The sequence below is a fragment of the Anoplopoma fimbria genome, chromosome 7 (assembly GCF_027596085.1).
Source record: "Anoplopoma fimbria isolate UVic2021 breed Golden Eagle Sablefish chromosome 7, Afim_UVic_2022, whole genome shotgun sequence".
Lineage (NCBI taxonomy): Eukaryota > Metazoa > Chordata > Actinopteri > Perciformes > Anoplopomatidae > Anoplopoma > Anoplopoma fimbria.
Window position 1 is genome coordinate 801,420 of NC_072455.1, and position 13,155 is coordinate 814,574.

The 13,155-nt window shown below is 37.0% G+C and overlaps 2 protein-coding genes across 2 annotated transcripts; one reads left to right on the forward strand and one right to left on the reverse strand.

Moving 5' to 3' along the window:
• Positions 1-1,375: 1,375 nt before the first annotated feature.
• Positions 1,376-5,288, reverse strand: LOC129093804 (dickkopf-related protein 2-like). The gene is made up of 4 exons (XM_054601927.1): positions 5,121-5,288; positions 4,278-4,440; positions 2,623-2,757; positions 1,376-1,737 (listed from the first exon to the last, which is right to left on the reverse strand). Exons 1-4 carry the CDS (start codon positions 5,286-5,288, stop codon positions 1,376-1,378), a joined length of 828 nt encoding a protein of 275 aa, XP_054457902.1.
• Positions 5,289-8,855: 3,567 nt separating this feature from the next.
• On the forward strand, positions 8,856-12,891 carry LOC129093782 (calcium uniporter regulatory subunit MCUb, mitochondrial-like). The gene is made up of 9 exons (XM_054601903.1): positions 8,856-9,112; positions 9,782-9,842; positions 10,308-10,475; positions 11,089-11,193; positions 11,344-11,501; positions 11,770-11,876; positions 11,962-12,058; positions 12,352-12,468; positions 12,658-12,891. The coding sequence occupies exons 1-9, from the start codon at positions 9,047-9,049 to the stop codon at positions 12,733-12,735; spliced, it is 957 nt and encodes a 318-aa protein (XP_054457878.1). The 5' UTR covers positions 8,856-9,046; the 3' UTR covers positions 12,736-12,891.
• The last annotated feature ends 264 nt before the right edge of the window (positions 12,892-13,155 follow it).

Below are 13,155 nucleotides of genomic sequence, written 5' to 3' on the forward strand. Positions count from 1 at the left end.
CTGACAGATATTAAAATTTCGGAAGTCATAAAGACTTTTATCTGCACAGATGGAATCGTTTCCCCGTGGCATGTCTTCTCCTCGCTCTTAATCTTAACCTTCATCTTAAAACCATCCAGCAGTTCTGAGGGGAAACGTCTGGTTTTCAGCTGCTTTTTCTGCAGCTGTTGGTTTATTTAAACCTTTGCATCAGTATTTAGCCTCGTTAGCTTAGCATCTAGCATCAACACAACTCTAAACTATGTGTTTACTAAAACTACTAAAGTTCTGGATTTAAAACATCAGATTCAGTCTGTGTTTTATTTAAAAATAACACAACATTTGTCCGAAAAAAGCAAACAAACATATTTTAAGATGAACAAATCCTTTTAATCATAAAAACACAGATTAGTGATTTAGAAGCAGAAGATCTTTTCTTAAAGAGGTGGAAATAAACTTATAAACAAATAATAACACCAACATTCATCCAAAATATACAGGAAACAACTTATAGAAAAATAACTCTTTCACAACAACAACAGTGCAATCGAACAGAAACTTTTCACAGTTTAGAGACGTGAACGAGTTTCTACTGAAGGAGGAGCGTTTGTGGTGGAGGTGTTTTGGGAGTTTCAGTGGAGCTTTATGCATCAACAGAGTCCTTTATTTCATTTAAATGACGTGCTAAGGTGTTTAGAAACATCAGGGTTGGGTTTTTCTTCCAGTTTTTACATATTTGTGTTAAAATAGATGGAAAATTGTTGGTTTTAAGTTCAGTTTTTCCTTAAAAAAAATCAATTTAAAGCTAATGTAACACTTTGAATGACATGAATTTTATCAAAACACTAACATGAAGATAAGAAAAACAGTGTAAAATGGTTCTTCTTCATATAATGTAAAGCTTGTTCAGTGCAATTCAGGACTTTTGTTTTGAAAATCTGGATAAATACGTTGAAACAGAGAATAAAGTCGCTCCACAGATGAAACATTTAGAGAATACTACTGAAATTAGTGAAAGTTTTCTTGTCTGAGAACAAAGATGTATTTAAGAGGATTTCTGTCGTGTTGCTTTTTAAAATAAAAGCACAAGATGAGACACACCTGTGCTGATTCAACATCACAACAGACTTTAAATATCAATGTGTTTCCTGTTTGTGTAAACGAGGTCAAACCCGACTTCAAAGTGGTTTCTGTTCGTCTAGACGGCCTCGGGGAGGAAACCAGATCTGAACCCACAAAGAGTTTCACGCCCCGACAGGAAGCTCATTAGCAATGAGACAGTTCTGGAGGAGGCGGGGCTTCAACAGGTGTGACCAGGTGTTTTGGTTATTCAACCCCCTCCGCCCTACGTTTGTCTTTTCCTTTCCTCTCTCCTTCAATCCCTTCGTCCTCTTCCTCAGTTTTTCTGGCACACATGAAGCCTCGTCTTCGCCGCCGAAGACGAGGGCTTTGTCGACGACGAGGACAGCGGCGAGGTGTGAGGGGAGGAGTGGCGAGACGAGGACGACGCCGCCGCCGCCGCCAGCGACGAGGAAGACGAAGGCCGAGCGCCGGGCTCTCGCAGCGTTCGGCAGCTGAGTCCGTCGCCGCACGTGCAGCGCTGGAACAGCTCCAGCCCGTGGTTCCCTTTGCGGCGGTGTCGCGTGCAAACCTGTCCCTCCTGCAACACGGGCTTACAGATGCGAGTCCAGAAGTGACGGGCGCAGCACAAACCGTCGGAGCAGTCGGGGGAGCGGAGGCAGGGGTCGCCGACCTGACCTGAGACACAAACAAAGACACCGGGATGTCAGACACATGTTCATCTTTCCGACAGTCCTTGAACACATCATGTGTGACGAATGTTCCCGTCAGAGAAATCAACCAAAACGAAGCTTAAAATTGTGATTTTATCCAAAACATTTTATTCTTCATGTCTCATCTAAATTCTTGCCACAAATAAACCGTTTGCTTTAACCAGATTCTATAAAAAACATTAAATTCTGAGCTAATCAGTGAAACTATGAAGACATGATTGATTCTTCTGAGACCAACAGTCATGTCAACCTATCTGCTAAACACAGAGCAGAGAGGAGCGGCTGGATGTAGAGGTTGTAAAAATGTAAATAGTTTAATATATAAAACATGTGAAGCCTCAATTTCTTTTTCTAACATTGGTAACACTTGGAACAATGTTGTATATATAGATTCCATAGTTTTCCAATTATTGTAAAATAAATAATCAAAGAAATCCAACTTGAGTTTTTTTCTTTTTTATGATTTATGTCATTATAACTGTGTCATTCTGCACTAAAGACATGTTTGAGTTATCTCTACTTCTAGTCATGACTGTGCTGTTTCCACAGAAGAGCAGGACTTTTATTTTGTAATTAAATTAAAAGCCACTGAGAGAAAAATGTGCCGAAAGTGCTTTTGGGTTCATATGGTTTGAGCACAAAGATTTGTTTCAGCAACAGAAATGTCTCTAAAAACCAAACCACAAACCACAAAGAAAGAAAGACTTTACTTGTTAGGTATGAGTTTAGAAACTTTGGAGTTTGAGAGACGATTAATAATGAGGGAAACAAAAATCTCATGAATTAAAAAGTGAATAACGCTGTTTATTCCCACGTTTTTCCACCACATTGAAGAGAACATGAAGCTCACCTTTACCGGAGACGCCCTTGACCTCCATCCTCCCTCTCTTCCTCCATCCTTTCTTCTTGGACAGAGGACTCATCCCTCCGTCTGAGTCCGGGATCCTCTGAGACGCAAAGCTGTCCTCGTCGTGGACGCAGATATCTGGAAAATATTTTGTATGAGTCAAAATCCTGAGATAGTACGTCAAAGTTTTATCTTTTTAAATCAGATTTATGAGATTTTTTTGTGTCTGTGAGAAACTGTATCAAAGATTTGTATTTTAAAAAATCTAAAATAATAATCAAAAGTATGTTTTTTAATTTTTCTAAATCCTTAAATACTATGACTTCTTTTTTGTCTTTTTAAATCAAAATTTTGACATTATTTTCAGACAATATGTGAAAAATTAAAAGCATGATTTTATGTGTCAAAATCCTGAGATACCAAATCAAAGTTTTCTATTTTTAAATAAAAATATCTGATTATTTTAAGACATTACGACACAATCAAAAATATGTTTTTTTTATGCTTAAAAATCCTTAAATACTAGATACTAAAATAATGTCAAAATCTTTATTTAAAAATGACAAAAATTTGACATTATTTTCAAAAGTATATTTTTTAATTTTTCTAAATCCTTAAATACTATGACTTTAAAATGACCTTAAAAATATGTCAAAAATTAAAAGCATGATTTTTTGTGTCAAAATCCTGAGATACAATGTCAAAATGTTGTCTTTTATAATCTGAATTATGAGATTATTTTTAGACACAATATGAAAATTTAAAACAATATTTTTTGTGTCAAAATCCTTCGATACCAAAGCAAAGTTTTGACATTTTAAGAGAGGCTAAATCAAAACTTTGGCTTAAAAAGACAACATTTTATCTTACATTTTAAACGTATTAAATAAATTGTTAAAGATATTTTTTTTTATCTCTAACACTTTTCTAATGAGAATTTTTAGCGTTTTATTATTATATTTGATTATTGTGATTGTTTTACCCTGTGCAGCACCTTGAGATTTCTTTGTATTTTAAAGTGTGCTATATAAATAAAATCCATTATTATTTATTATTAAATTAATAACATAAATAAATATATTAACATATTAATTATATATATATTATATTATATATATTATATTAACATATTAAATAAATTGTTAAAGATATATTTTTTTATTATCTGGAACACTTTTCTAATGAGCTCATCCGTCAACTAAATTAATAATTTTTTACGTTTTTTAAATAATCGACTTTCACTTTCGGTTTGGTGGATGACGTCAGCTGACGTCAAGAACAAACGGGTCTTACTGTTGCTGCAGCGGTTGCATGTAAATAGTTTAATATATAAAACATGTGAAACATTGGTAACACTTGGAACAATGTTGTATATATAGATTCCATAGTTTTCCAATTATTGTAAAATAAATAATCAAAGAAATCCAACTTGAGTTTTTTCTTTTTTATGATTTATGTCATTATAACTGTGTCATTCTGCACTAAAGACATAAATAAATAAATAAAATCCATTATTATTATTATTAAATTAATAATTTTTTAAATAATTTTTACGGTTTTTAAATAATCGACTTTCACTTTCGGTTTGGCGGATGACGTCAGCTGACGTCAAGAACAAACGGGTCTTACTGTTGCTGCAGCGGTTGCCCGGGCAACACATCCCGTCCCTATGGCAACGCCTCTTCCTCCTGCGGCAGGTCTGACAGCGGCGGTGGGCGGGGCCTGGTGGGAGGCGTGGCCTGTGGAGGGGGCGTGGCCTGTGGAGGGGGCGTGGCAGTAGCTGCCCTCGCTGCACTCCAGGTCGCTCATGCACTGATACAGCTGAAAAAATAATCTCAGGATTCAGATTATGAAAGACAACATTTTGACATCGTATCTCAGGATTCTGACACATAAAATCATGCTTTTAATTTTTCACATATTGTCTTAAAACTAATGTCAAAATTTTGATTTAAAAAGACAAAAAAGAAGTCATAGTATTTAAGGATTTAGAAAAATTAAAAAACATACTTTTGAAAACAATATTATTTTTGACATTTTGTCTGAAAATAATGTCAAAGTTTTGTCTTTTTAAATAAAATTTTGACATTATTTTAGTATCTAGTATTTAAGGATTTTTAAGCATAAAAAAACATACTTTTGATTGTGTCGTAATGTCTTAAAATAATCAGATATTTTTATTTAAAAATAAAAAACTTTGATTTGGTATCTCAGGATTCTGACACATAAAATCATGCTTTTAATTTTTCACATATTGTCTGAAAATAATGTCAAAGTTTTGATTTAAAAAGACAAAAGAGAAGTCATAGTATTTAAGGATTTAGAAAAATTAAAAAACATACTTTTGATTATTATTGTAGATTTTTTAAAAACACAAATCTTTGACACAGTTTCTCACAGACACAAAAAAAATCATATTTTTTCCCGACAGAGTTTCCGACGTCATCAGAGCGGCTCTGACGTCATCAGAGCGGCTCTGACGTCACACAGGTTAAACTCACCGTCAGGTCCACGCTCGGCTCCCACGCGCTCCTGTTCACGGGCAGCGCGTGCGTCTCCCTCAGGATCACCGTCCTGATGGAGTTCAGGCGGACGCGCGCCGCTGAGCCGCGGGAGCACGCGGCGAGGACGAGCGCCAGGCACGCGGTCAGCACCGACGGACGCGTCATCACCGCTGCAGGACAAATATATATAAATATATTACATTTAAAGAATATTACATTTAAAGAATGCATAACCTTTATCTACAACAGTTTACAAACTTTATATGATAAAGTTAAATGTCATTATAAACTAAAACTATCTGTAACTAATTAACTCTGAGTCACAGTGAACATTTACATGTTTTAATTTACAGGAATATATATATAATATATATAATTCAGACGTGAACATGTTTGAAAAATCATTTATTGTAATATATATAATTCTTTTTGAAAAACTTTTTTTTAATTATAAACTAAAAAAATTTGTAACTAATTAACTCTGATTCACAGTGAACATATACATGTTTTTAATTTACAGGGATATATATATAATATATATAATTCAGATTGAAAAACTTTTAAAAAGTTAAAACAAACTTTATTAAACTGTCTGTAAATATAATATTTCAGTTATTGTTGTTTTTTCTACTGTTTTTTTTAAATCTTGTCTTCTTCTACTATGTCTCTTGTTTTGCACTTTACTCTCTGCTGCTGTAAACCTGCACATGTCCCCACTGCGGGACTAATAAAGGATTATCTTATCTTATCTTATCTTATCTTATCTTATCTTATCTTATCTTATCTTATCTTATCTTATCTTATTTATCAGTTCTGGGAGTATAAAACAAGAAAATCCAACGTTAAAGTCCAGGCTTTTATTTTGAAATGCATTAACCAATATCTCTGCAAACATCTGTTATTAACAATAAACCCACTAATGTAATGTCTTACCTGCTGGACGTGAAGTTAAATCAGAACAAAGAATAAACCGGATTAATCCTCTCTCTCTCTCTCTCTCTCTCTCCGTGTCTCTCTCTCTCTGTCTCTCTCCCTCTCCCTCTCTCCGGTGTCTCTCTCTCTCTCTCTCTCTCTGTCTCTCTCTCTCTCTCTCTCTCTCTCTGCTCTCTCTCTGTCTCTCCGGTGTCTCTCTCTCTCTCTCTCCGGTGTCTCTCTCTCTCTCTCTCTCTCTCCGGTGTCTCTCCGGTGTCTCTCTCTCTCTCTCTCCGGTGTCTCTCTCTCTCTGTCTCTCTCTCTCCGGTGTCTCTCTCTCTCTCTCTCTCTCTGTCTCTCTCTCTCTCTCTCTCTCTCTCTCTCTCTCTCTCTCTCTCTCTCTCTCTCTCTCTCTGTCTCTCTCTCTCTCTCCTGTCTCTCTCTGTCTCTCTCTCTCTCTCTCTGTCTCTCTCTCTCTCTCTCTCTCTCTCTCTCCGGTGTCTCTCTCTCTCTCTCTCTCTCTCTCCGGTGTCTCTCTCTCTCTCTCTCTCTCCTCTCTCTCCGGTGTCTCTCTCTCTCTCCGGTGTCTCTCCTCTCTCCCTCTCTCCGGTGTCTCTCCGGTGAGACTGTCGGTGTTCAGACAGGTGAGGTGGATTCGGACCTCGACCCTCTTTATAGGCCTCTGCGCGAGCCCGGTCCATCCCACAGCCCCTCCCGCGTGCACACATCGATACCCCCCCCCCACCTGCAGCCATCGATACACAGAGAGAGAGAGATGTCAGCTCTGCTTTAAAATAACACAAAAGTCCTTAAATAAATACCCTCAGGATGCACAAATACTTTCTACACTAACATTTACATTCCCACATGAAGAAACCCCTTCATGGTTTCATCTCTGCACAAAGATATATAAACATATACAGATAAATAAATAAAGAAAAACCAAATGAACATACAGAAGAATATGAAACAGTAAAAGTATATCCGTTATTACTGTATTATTGTTACAGATGCATTGAAGCACTTTATTTTTCAAATTATAATATTTAACAATGTGAATAAACAACGTTTTATGAGCTCAACATTTGTGTTTAAAATACAATTCTCCAAAGTAACTATTGATGTTAAAAAAACCTTATAAACTCTGAGATGTAATGAAGTAGAAGTATAAAGAACAGCATAAAATGTTACGAACAAGTACTTCAAACTGTACTCTAGTGTAGTACTTTAGTACTTATGACTGATGTATTTCTTTATGTTTTGAGTGCATAATGTGAAGGAATAAGTTCACTTCCTCTCTTCTTCTTCTTCTTCTTCTTCTTCTTCTTCTTCTTCTTCTTCTTCTTCTTCTGTTTCCTGTGTTTTCTGCTCCTGATTGGTGGACTTCTTCCTGAGGTGGACTATGAACTCTGGACCTGGAGACCTGGTTCTGTTCGGTTCAGGAGGAGGAGGATCACATGATAGTTTGACAGATTATGGTATTTTTGTATTTTTAATTTTTCCATGTTTTCCTGATAAATGTGTCAAACTACTAAATGATCACGAGAAGCGACAGAAATCCAACAAAAAGTGTCTGAAAGCGTTAAAGAGGGACATTTCAGGTTGGAAAACGTCTGAAAAATTAAAAGAAACAACGTTGAATTATGAGATACTGAATCCAAACGATGAGAAAATTGAGTCTATGATTTTACCAAATCAAGATTAAGACAAAAGAATATCTTTAAAATCAAGATTATAGATTTCAAAACATGATTATGAGATAATAAATCAAAACATTAAATGAAATACACTCACACAGAGGACTGTTAGTAACAAACAGAAAGAGCTGATGAGGATTTAATCTGAGGTCTGGTTTCTGTCTCAGAGGTGCAGACGGACAGTTAAAGGTGGACCAATGGGACGACGTCGCCACCTGGAGGTCACATGTTGAACTGCAGATGACAGACAGGAACACACAGAGAGAGGCATGCTGGGATTTTGTGTTTTTCTGGTAACTTCCTGCACCAGACTGAACAACTGATTATGTGTCGATACTGTGAAAGCCGATATTAGTTGAAATTTTAAGAGTGGTGGTAGAAGTACTCAGATATTTGACTTCAGTAAAAGTACTAATACTACAATGTAAAAATACTCAGTCCTGCAATCACAATAAGTACCAGGATGAAACTGTCCAAAATTAAAAGTGCTATTTATGCAGAATACTTTTATTGAATTAAAAAAAGTTTGATGCTTTAATGAACTTCATCACTTGTTGCAACTGTAAATTGTGGAGCTCATTTTGAATACTTTATATACTGCTGGGTAGTTTAAATTTAATATATATACAATTATTAGATCGGAATATGCACTGTAAGATTTACTTTACCTCAGTGGAAACTTCTCCCAAATACAGCAGGGTGCAAATAATACACATAACACAACATATCAATAAAACATAACAAATATACACTTAAAAACAGTGCAAATGTAGCAAATAAGTTTTATAAATAATAAAAGAGAACACAATAACAGGTGTCCAACCCCTCCCATTGGAGGAGCGAAGCTGCTGTCTGCTGGACTGGAGAGTCCACATTACAGATGTGAAGATGTCGGTCATATTATCTGCACAGAGAATTGTTTTTGTTGTTGCTGTTTATATGCAAATTATTATTATTATGATGCAAATGAAGTTGGAAGTATTTCCACAAAAAAAAAGCAAGTACTATTTAGTTTCTTTAATGTCCTTTAACTTGTTGTTGTAGACTCTTTATGAGTCTGTTAGAATGAGTCACTTCCTGTGTGGTGAATGACTTCCTGCCACAGAACAAAAGCTGAAGTTACATCAGAGCTGTGAGGCAGTCAGGAAAGGGTTAACTTCCCCTCCTCCTCCTCTTGCAGTTCAGCCTGCCATGAAAAAAACCTGTTTCCACATGCCTCAAAACATTTCAGCCTCGAGGTGTCGGCCGGTTTCCTGACACTGAACACAAGCTTCAGATCTGCAGTTCGTCTGTTTGTCAGTTCATCGTCTCACCATGTTAGTTTCCAGATTTCTCTGCAGGCTGTACCGCTCTAAACCTGCAAAACTCAGAATCTACACAGTAAGTTTAACATATTTTAACATCTTTTACTTATTATTCTTAAAGAGTAAAAGTCTGGAGAGAATCTTAAGCCTGTACTGGGCTATAAACAATCCTTTTCCTTAAAGCTGTAGGTTAAAAGATCTGTAAATGTGTCGATACACCAACACTGAAAAAAACTACTAAGATGTGTATAATTGTGTCAGGAACACATCTACTGCTGACTGTATACTATTACTACTAGTACTATGCAACTTCCTCATTTCCTGTATTGCAACAACTACCAATACTAGTACTGTATTCCACAGCTAGTTGCATCAGAGCTACTTCTAAAACTACTACTTCTACTACAGTTTACTGCTAGTACTAATGCTTCTGCTAGTACGAGACCGGAATGTGTTTGTGCATGTTTTACCCACCTTGTGGGGACTCTGTTTACACAGTCACATTGTGTGGACACGCCTTTCTTGATTAAAGCATAGTTATGTTTAGGATTAGGCTGGTAGCGGTATTGGTTATGGCTAGGATAAGTCTCCCATAAATGAATGTAAGTCAATGTAATGTCCCCACAATTCATGAAAACATGACTGTGTGTGTAATTTCCAACTTGATTGTGTATTCACACACAAAAAGCAAACAGAAAGGAAGAGTCTGAGTTGTGAATATAATACATTTCTCTTTCTCTCTCAGTCATCTTCGGTCTTCTCTGCTAGTGTTGTTTCCAGTTACAGCAGTCAACCCACATCCAAAGGTAATCAAGTCCCTTAAACATCAACGGTATTTAAAAAGGACCATACCTGCATTTCTACATGTTTTAGACTATAAACTAACAACAACCATAGTCTACAGCCGTGGTAGCAGCTCTGTCTGTAAGTGGGCACAGCTGTGAGCTAAAGGCTAACATGCTAACATGCTAACATGCTGATGTTTAGAAATGTATAATGTTAACCATCTTGGTTTACCATGTTAGCATGCTAATGTTTGCTAATTATCAGTAAACACAAATTACAGCTGAGGCTGATGGGAAGTTCTGCAGGCATTTGGTCATAAACCAAAGTATTCTTTTCTTTATTTTGTAAATTAAAATGTTGACCTGATGATGGTGCTATATAAATGAACAGAGAAAATGTAATAAAATGCAACCTCATTTCTGTTGATCTGTGGCTGGATATCATATCACATACGGGTTCCTAAACCCTCTTTCTCTCTCTTTCAGATGCGTTTGTTCGTTACAGCTTCGGTCGCCCCGTCCTCTCCCTGCGTCTCCCTGCAGGTCAGCAGAGTCGTTTCACTCTGACGCCCATGTTGACCACAGTCGGTGACCTTCTGAGTGACATCACAGCCAAGGACCCAGGGGTGCAAACCGCCACCATTCTCAACAGAGGTAATGCTAACACAAATGCGTGCTACCATACTTGTGAAGACCAGATTTGTAGCCCATAAACCACAGTTTAACCTAAAACTAAATCTGATCCTAACCCTTAAACCAAGTTTTCATTTTCAACGTTTTGAATACAAAGTAGTGAAGCGTCCTCACTTTCTGTAAATGTTGTTGCCTTCTGAAAATGTCCTCACTCTCTAAAAAATGTTGTCATTTTCGATTTTTTTTGTCATTTTCTAAAAAAAAATGTAATTTTCAAAAAGAATTGCCATTTAAAAAACCAAAACATTCCAAAAAAATTCTCACTTTCAAAAAATGTTGTCATTTTCAAAAATGTCAATGTTTCTAAATATGTCCCCTCTTTGCAAAAATCTCATCACTTTTCTCACTCTACCAACCTTCCAAAAATATCTTCACCTTGAACAAATTTACTAATTGTTTACTAAAAAAGTCCAGATTTTCCAGAAAATCTTATTTTCCACAAATGCCCCTACTTTCTAGAAACATCCTCACTTCTAACATCTAAATCTCAAACTCACAGAGATGGAAGTACAAGAGCAGCCACACAAGTAAAACTATGAATACATGAAACTAAACTTTACTTATTTTTCCTCAGATGGACAGAGAATCTCTTCATGCACCTTTATGGAAACTGTTTTAAATGACGATTTTCAACTGGTCATCAATGATGTCACACACAACGTTGGCTCACTTGGACAAGGTACAACCTGTATGTGTGTCTAGACAGGGTTAGCTTAGCTTAGCATAAGCTAGGAAGCAGTTGATGCACTTTTACTGATTTCTGTTATGAAACTTTTAATTCATCCAGAACGGTTGGAGAAGTATTAACACCACCCCCCCTTTCTGTCAGGTTCGTCTCATGAACACGTGTTGGGTCTGGATGACATGAAGTACATGGTCCACCTGCTCCACTCAGCTCTGATGCTTCCTCAGCAGCAGCACAACAAACACACCGAGCTAATGTCCAGACAGGAGCAGCTCAAAGAGCAGCTGCAGCCGCTCGAGACGGTACAACCCAAAACTCCCCGTCAGATGTATTCATAAATAAACCACAGACTGTATATGAGAGGTGGACGGAGTCATTGTGACATCAATTATGTTATGAAGCCTCGAGTTCAGGGATTTAGCCCGCCGCCATCTTGAATTACGGCAGTCGCCATGTTGGTTTATTTAAGTAAAGGACCTGAGCATTTCTTGTGCTCATTAGAAACTACATAAACATTCAGTATGATCATAAATATATCTGTTTTTTGTGTGTTTTTGTGTGTGTGTACAGGTGAGAGTCAAGTTGGCGCAGGAGGCGGAGTCTAGAGCATCACTACTTGGGTGGGCGGGGCTTGCCTACCTGTCCTTTCAGGGAGGATTCCTGGGTTACCTCACTTGGTAATGAACACACACTCACACATTAGAATTAAACTTTATTGCACTCAGTTGTCCTGTAATCATGTTCATGTGTGTGTATTGACAGGTATGTGTTTGCCTGGGACGTCATGGAACCAGTCACCTTCTTCATCACCTGCAGCACCAGTATGATGTTCTTCGCCTATTACATCCTCACCAAACAGGTAGGAACCCTGTGAGTGTGTCTGCTGTCTTTGTGAAGACCAATTTATATTTTTAGATTCGTGACAAGTGAGCCAAGGTCCCCACTTTGCTGAAAGGGACAACTTGTGTTATGTGATGAGTGAGACCTCATGAGTAAAAACATGTGTCTGTGCTTTATTTTGTGTGTGTGTGTGTGTGTGTGTGTGTGTGTGTGTGTGTGTGTGTGTGTGTGTGTGTGTGTGTGTGTGTGTGTGTGTGTGTGTGTGTGTGTGTGTGTGTGTGTGTGTGTGTGTGTGTGTGTGTGTGTGTGCAGGATTTAATCTTACCGGAAGCACGAGATCGTCAGTTCCTTAACTTCTTCCACCAGAAAGCATCTCGACAGAAATTCAACATTCAACAATACAACGAGCTCAAAGAAGAGCTGGCTAAGGTGATGGACACGACACACACACACACACACACACACACACACACACACACACACACACACACACACACACACACACACACACACACACACACACACACACACACACACACACAAAGTGGGAACACCAGACAAGTTATTCTCAAACTGATACCTGAATTCATTAAAACGTCGATAACTGTGTGTGTGCAGGTGGAGGGTGAACTCAGCAGTTTGAGGAGTGCCATCCGGCTGCAGGTGGATCAGCCTCAACCACAGAGAGACACCTGAGAATTTACTTTATGACATTAATTGTAATTTTTGCATATTTTGTACTAGTTTCTTAAAAAATAATTTGTTTTCCTAATGCTTTTGTCATCTGTGTTCATAAAAAAAAAAGTTCTTATTCTGCTTGTATTATATCTTGGTATTTCACAAATATCAAAAAAATCATTTTTTAAGTAAACTTAAAACTATCTTGTTTTTCTTTTCACTTTTCAATATTTTTAGGACACATTTTGCACTTAAGGGCATAAACAAATTTCTATCAAGAGAAGTTAAGACATTATTAAAATTGTTGTGCATTAGTTGTAGGACAAAAGTACAAAGTAAGACAGAGTGAAAATGTAAAATAAGTATTTTGTTTTATATATATATATATATATATATATATGCTTGCAATACTAATGTTTTTCATAGACAGTTGTAAAG